Source organism: Adiantum capillus-veneris, chromosome 9 (genome assembly GCF_014529385.1).
Source record: "Adiantum capillus-veneris isolate H3 chromosome 9, ASM1452938v2, whole genome shotgun sequence".
Taxonomy (NCBI): domain Eukaryota; kingdom Viridiplantae; phylum Streptophyta; class Polypodiopsida; order Polypodiales; family Pteridaceae; genus Adiantum; species Adiantum capillus-veneris.
The window spans coordinates 91385421-91392943 of record NC_140939.1 but is presented as its reverse complement, the minus strand read 5'-3'; the positions used below and the strand labels follow the sequence as shown (position 1 = coordinate 91392943).

General features: G+C 42.5%; 1 protein-coding gene across 1 annotated transcript; it reads right to left on the bottom strand.

The window, feature by feature from the left end:
* Positions 1 to 310: 310 nt before the first annotated feature.
* On the bottom strand, positions 311 to 3142 carry LOC147450797 (pentatricopeptide repeat-containing protein DOT4, chloroplastic-like). The gene has a single exon (XM_086519831.1). It carries the CDS (start codon positions 2591 to 2593, stop codon positions 917 to 919), a length of 1677 nt encoding a protein of 558 aa, XP_086375957.1. The 5' UTR covers positions 2594 to 3142; the 3' UTR covers positions 311 to 916.
* Between the last annotated feature and the right edge of the window lie 4381 nt (positions 3143 to 7523).

Below are 7523 nucleotides of genomic sequence, written 5' to 3'. Positions count from 1 at the left end.
CTTCCAATCTACATATCCATTCATTATAGTCTAAACGTAGTTGAATTTTGATAAGCACATTCCTAAGTAGTCACTAAAGGACCTTCAAAGAGCCAACCAATCTTCCAATCTACAAATCTTTTCATTTTACTCTTAAAAGTATTTGCATTGTGATAACAAAGTTCTTAAGTTTGGTTAAACATTCATCGCACTTGAAGCGTCCTTGCATCGTAACAAGGTGAAGGATCACATTGGCATTCTAAAACAAAACAAAAAAGAAAAGGACTTATATAAATCTCTTACATGAAGGGACCCATTTACAAACCAAAAATACCAACGAAGATTTCAATGTTTCACATGCAAAAGTCAAATGTATGCCTAATTCTGTTTTAGAAAGCCAAACAAGACATTCTTAAGTTTGATGATAGATAGAAAACTATTGGAACAAGTAGTACCAAGGCCCTTCATACAGCATGACAATCTTTCAAGACAAAGGCTAAAAGTTGCTTTTCTTGATGGATGGATTGAGCTATTCGTAGTTCTTTGCTATGAGGTAATTTAGAAGATGTTGTACAGTAAATAGACAGTGTATGTGTGTTCAAGCCATTTGGAGGCTTTTATGCGCTTTGATTGATCCAATGAGTATTTCCTGTCTGTTAACATGTTGAGAGGCATTTCCTCAGCTTCCAACATGGATTTGAGTATACTTTGTATTTGCAAAATACTGAAGCATTGTCAATCTGACAAGAACTGTAATTAAATGAAAACGAAGCATTGCCAATCTGACAGAACCATAATTAATAGCTGGTGATAGTGCTTTCATAACCTGATGCTTTTTGGCCTTTGAGTTGTTCAAAATCATGTTGCCAACATGATTTGAGCTACCACCTTTGCCCCTACTGATTCAAAACTTGTCGTGCTTGTTGGCATACAATTTTCACCTCTCACAATCAGTCTCAAGATAAACTGCTGACATCAAAAGATAGGCCTTAGAGTCCTCAGGTTGCAAACTGACTGCATAATCAAATGCATGCTCCGCCAGCTTGAGATCCCCATGCACACGGCATGCACCCAACAAGTGTAGCCAGCCGGTCAGCCCCGCATTTTTAGATGCTCTCTGTAGCATGTTTTCCACCTTCTTGAGATCACCTGCACGTCCAAAAAGATCAATGAGACTGGCAAGGTGCTTCTCATCAGGGGTGAGACTGAGTTCACTAGCCATAGACTCAAAGAGCTCGAGTCCTTCAGCAACTAGACCCCCACGTGTACAAGCTGACAGAGCTGAAGTCACTGACAATCCATCAGGCTTATTACCTTCCATAATCAAACACAGAAACATGCGCAAGCTCATTGCCGCACTTCCATCTCCAGCATAACCGGAAATACAGTTAGTCCACAAAGCGATGTTGGTATCGCAGAGGTTGTTCCAGATGGTCAATGCATCGGCTGTGTGCGCACAACTCACATATGCCTGAAGCAGAGGAGCATTAACAGAAGAAATTTGATCGTGCCCAGATGCTACGACATCAAAATGAAGTTTTCTGCATATACCTGAACTTCCTAAAACACCGCAAGCTCTTAGAGTCAAGGCAAATGTCACAAAATCAAGAAGCATGTCCTGTTTAGCCATCTCAACATAGAGATGAACAGCAGCCTCATCCATGTTCTGCTCTATATATGCTGAGATCATCTCATTCCATGACACAATATCCCTTCGACAAAGAGCTCCAAATGCTTTCTCTGCCTCCACAATTGTTCCACATTTTCCATACATACGCAAAAGTGTGTTGCCGACAAGTGTGTCTGATAAACAGCCCTCTCTCTGTGCATCGATATGTAGTGCTCGGCCGATATCCAAAAACATTGCCTTTGTTGACTCTGCCTTTGCTGCTAGGTTACAACATGCGTGAAGAGCACTCACAAACGTCACCCTATTTGGACTGATGCCATGCACATGCATCTCCATGTAAAAGCACAGAGCCCTTTCGGCTTTGTCCTCCTTACTATACTGCCACAGCATCACATTCCATGATGTTACAGTGCGAGTCGACATCGTAGAGAAAACCCCTTCTGCCTCTGACATGGCTCCACATTTACAATAGACACTTAAAAGCGTGTTGTTCAATTGAGTTTCAGATGCGTAGCCCTGGCAAGAGGCATCTTTATGCAAAGCACGAACAACTTCAAGAGCTATCGCCCTGGGTGATGCTCTAGTTTGGCTGCTAGTCTTTTCTTTCTCTGAGAACATGCCAATTCCTTTCAAGGTCATCACAAAGGTCAATCTATCACAACGTACAAGTTCCTCTTGCATCTGTCTGTATGCATATAGAACTCGCTCTGCTTCACCCTGCTCAACATATGCTGACAGCAATGCATTCCACGAAACTGTATTTTGCTGGGGAAGAGAACTAAACACTTCCTCTGCATTCACAAGAGCCCCACATTTCCCGTACATACATATGACACTGTTTGCGACAAATGCATGAGACAAAAAACCCCTCTTGCAAGCAGCATCATGAAAGTCTTTCCCCAGTGCAAGGTCACCGACATTACCACATGCTTTGAAGAGGCTAGCATAGGTACATGCATTGGGCTCAACACCATCATCTAGCATGAATTGATGCAACTCAAGGGCCTGCAATTCCCGCCCACAATCCACACATGCAGAGATGATGGCAGTCCATGAGTACACTCGTCGGTGGGGCAATCTTTGAGACAGGTGGAGTGCATCTTCAATGGCGCCGCACTTGGCAAAGGCCACGACAAGATACTCTGCGACCAAGGCTGACGGGTGGAGCCCATGATGGGCGATATGCTGCGCATACACGGCCCGCAGATGTTCAAGGGATTTTGTCTGGATACACGCCTTGAGGGCGGAGAGGTATAATTCTGAGGAAGGAGCTTTAAAGAGGGCATCAAGAACTCTGTCCAGCTGCCTGCTCTTGCACCACACCTCCAAAGGAACGATGGCGTCGACTTGCTTCCCAGCAATATTCGTTCGCTCAGCCAGAGCGTTGTCAGGCCTAATGAGCTAAATAAGAAGGTGTGCCGGGGACACTCAAGGTGGAACCTTCACCGAGAGGCCAAGGCCCCGCAACTTTGAGCGCATAGGTTGGGAGGCTCGCATCCTGCTGCATCAAGTCCCCTTTCGATGCGGCTCATAAAGAGCTTGTCCAAAAAACGATCCGTCGTCACATATAGTTTAATGCGCACGGGAACCTTCTTGGCACCGCACGCTAAAAGTTGAAGTTGAGTGCAAAAGCGTTTTAGGATCTGTTGAGCAAACGAAGTTATTCGGGCCTTGAACTCATGTCTAAGAGGTCCCTCTCTTCTTGCTACCTGCTTTAAACTTGTCTTGAATTGAGTATGAGTGCTCGAATCTGGATTTTTCTGCTCTTGAAGAACTTTGACTTGTTGTTCACAAGATAGCTTGTGACCACAGGCCGTTTTCTGGACGAGCCCTTCATAAGCTGCCAAAGGGGACTCAACTTAGCAGGATGCGAGCCTCCCAGGCTGCTCGCTCGAAGTTGCGGGTCCTTGGCCTCTCGGTGAAGGTTCCACCTTGAGTGTCCCGGCACACACGTAACAAAGGCCCCACTTCAAGAGGTTGCCTTAAAATTCAATAGACATCAAATTAAATGGACACGTTTGGCATAGACAAGCTCTTGTTACATCGTTGGTAGCCTAGCCCTCTACCTTGTTTGCCTTGCTCGCTTCCTGCAACCCTGGTCGTCCATTCCCACCCTCCAAAAGAATAAAAAGAAAACCACATTTGGTAGTAGTGACCAAAGGACCACCAAGCAACGACGCCTTTCTCACCATCATCTTTGGTTAGGTCACAGACCTTGAAGGTGATGGCATTTGGAGGAAGGCTAGGCTTTGTTTTTGTCTAAATTCGCAGCCACCATGAGAGAGAGAGAGAGAGAGAGAGAGAGAGAGAGAGAGAGAGAGAGAGAGAGAGATGTGTAATAGAAGAGAGGGAGAGACAATCACGTGGCTCAATCACCATGCAAAGAGTGACAATTTGTGACTCAATTGGCATGCACTGGCTTCGCTAGAGTTCGACCTAAGAGACAAAATGATTAAATGTATCACATACTTGTGTCACTCACATCAGTATATGCATGGGAAGTGGTGGAGGAAAGCTCACTTTCCAAATAAAATTTTATTTTTATATTTTCTAGCATACATCGATGCATATACCTGTCATAGAATCTAATATCTAACTAACCCAAATGATTTTCTCATATTGAACTAATCATTTAATGTGAAAAAATAAACGAGGAGAGAATATAGACATGTGATTTTAGATCTAGCTAAGCAAGGGACCAAAGGGAGAGAAGGCAATGGGTCCAAAAGGGAGATGGTCTATCAAAGAGCAATGACCAAATAATGGAGCTTAAAATACCTTAGGGTTAGCTTCATTAAAGACCTTCAAATTTTAGTGGTTAAAGCCCTTAAACCTAGGATCTTAAGCAAGTTGGGGCTGACCTTGAGGTGGGAACCTTGCCCAAGCTTGAGGTGCTTGCTGACTAAGGTGCTTGAGGTGCTTGTCATGCTTGATGCTTGAGGTGATAAAGTCAACATGATCCCTACACAAGGGAGGCAAGCCCTAGCAGTAGGAGCAATGTTAAAGAATATGTCCATTGTGCTATGGGCGGCCGGACACTGACTATACTATGTTGTAAATATACTTTGGGCTCAAAGAGAAGAAGAGTGGAGCAGCACGTTGAATGGTTGCTGTAGGTAACGATTGTGTGTGTGTGTGTCTCGAGGTGTGTTGGTGTGTGTGTGTAGTGTTCTTTCCTACCTTCTCTATCACCTGCGCACTCTACAAAGTGGTATTAGAGTTCAGTTTAAGGAGCTACAATCAATACACAACTTTTCGTAGCTCTGAAAAATAGCCAAAAAGAGAGGTTTTTTGGTCATAACTCCCTCAAACCGAACTAGAAATACAGTGATCCAGGAGTCTATTTTCATGTTTTTGGCATTCCGGACGCATTAGCATACTCAGATTTGCCAAAAACAAAAATTTTCTACAGCAAACAGCCAACTCACATAGGCATAGGAGATTTTCAGTTTTGCACTCGGCAGTAGATTTACACGTTACAGGTGAAGAATTCAGCATTTACACAGGTTTTGGAGAGCGACATAGAGCTTTTGCATCAAGATATTGTGTTATCAAAGATTATGTTTGGTTGTTGTGGGTCCGTTATGGACAGCCGCCTATGTAAGAAAGGTTGTGGGAAGAAGTTGAGGGCGGTCATATTGTCAAATTAAGCACTTTGTGGTTATGTATGGATATGCGGTTAATGTATTTTGGAAACTGCATCCTTTGTGAGGGTCGAGTGAGGTTTTTTGAAGCCTCAGTCTGTGGCAAAGTGAGTCAATGGATTTTCCCTTGGTAGTGAGAGATTTTCTGTTAGTGTTTATGAGCACTTTGGTTGAGATTGTCACTTGAGATATTGTCCAAATACAAACAGAACTCTGCCGAAATTTTGTCAAAATCCTTTGGAAGAAATTGAGAGAGTAAAGATGGCAGAAAGTTCAACTCAAGTCACACAGATTGTTGGAGAGAAGCTGACCAGAGAGAACTACAGCATATGGTCTTACAGGATGGAGAACTTTATCATGGGCAAAGGTTTATGGGACTACATTACAGGTGAACAAGAGTGTCCAGAGGTTGGTTTGGAACCAAACAGAGAGAATGTTGAAGCACATTAAACATGGCGAGCAGGAGTAGAAGCTTACAAGAAGTGGATCGAGAATTCAAGGAAAGTGATGCATTGGATTTCACTATGCATTAGTGACTTCTTTATACCACATGTGAAGAAGGATCAATCTTCAAAGGAAGCATGGGAGATACTAGCAAGAATGAACAGCTCCAATACAGAACCACGAACAGTTCACTGAAGCAAAGGTTACATTGTGTATGGCGAGGAAATAGATCCATATCAGATTATGTGACAGAGATAAAGCAAATACAAGAAGATCTTGCAAGCATTAATGTTGAAGTTCCAAATGATGACTTAGTTTCTGTGACATTGAATGGTTTGGGACCAGAGTACAAGTCATTGGATACATCTATATCTGTTCGAGGACACATGCCTGATTTTGAAGAGTTAGTAAACCTTTGTTTGCAAGAAGAGGTGAAGTTAGGCAAGTCAGGTCCTTCTACATCAAATAACAATTCCATAGATCAGCTTTTTTATTCTAGAGGTCGTGGAAACAACAGAGGTGGAAGAGGAAACTATGGTCGTGGAAACAATGCTGGAAGAGGTCAATGGCAAAACCAACAAAGTCAAAGTTCCAATGATTACAGCCAAAGAGGCAGGGGGAGAGCCCGACCTCGTGGATGTGGAGGTGGACGATTTGTACATCCTCAAAGAGATGGATATTGTAACATATGTGGCATTTATGGTCATTTTGAAAGAGAATGTTACACAAGGCTAAATCAAAATCATGATCGTGGTGGAAGAGGCCGAGGTTATGGCAGACATGGAGAAAACTTTGATGGATACAATCCTCATGATCAAAATATATATGACAATAGATCGAGTGGACATTTATTTCCTATGGAGCATGTTGTTGGAAGCATGGTGGAGCCACATCATACAGATGATTGGTATTTAGATAGTGGTGCCACAAATCATATGACATATCATGGTGAATGGTTTGATAGAAAAGAGAAGTTAGAAGAGGATGAGTTTGTCGCTACACATGATGATACTATGCATCGGATTACGCATGTTGGTTCAATTCCATTGCTAGAAAAAGATGGGACATACAACACATTGGGAGATGTTCAATATGTGCCTTCAATCACAAAGAATTTAGCATCAGTTGGACAAATGACAGATCAAGGGTTGCAAGTCCGTTTTAATCGTTATGGCTGCTTCATAGAGGAGTTTCACAAAGGTAGACCAGGCAAGATATTGGCACATGGAAGAAAGAAAGGTCGCTTGTTCTCATTGGAAGCTGGAGATCCATGTTTACACAACGGTATGTATGCAAACAAATCAGCCACTCAAGATGATTGGCAGAGTTACGGCATAAGAGGATTGGTCATGTGAATTTTAGAAGACTAAAGCATATGCAATCAAATCAAATTGTACGTGGATCACCAAAGTTTGGCAGATTGAATTTTGATCATGTTTGTGAAGCTTCTCAATTTGGAAAACAATCTCGTTTACCATTTCCAAAGAGGGGGAGAATTAGCCAAAGTCCTTTGGAAATTGTTCATTCAGATATTTGGGGACCTTGTGATCATGCTACGCCGAATGGTTTTCGATATTTTATCACATCCACAGATGATTACAACAGAATGACATGGGTTTACTTTCTAAAGGCAAAGTCAGAGGCATTTGAGGTATTCTTGGAGTTCAAAGTTATGGTTGAGAAAGAGAATGCTAGTTGCGGATATATTTACAAAAGCTCTTGGAAAGGAGAAGTTTTGCTACTTTTGTGAAGCATTGGGAATCCATCATATGCAAGCTCATTCTGAGCTTGAGGGTGAGTGTTAAAGAATATGATGTTAAAGAATA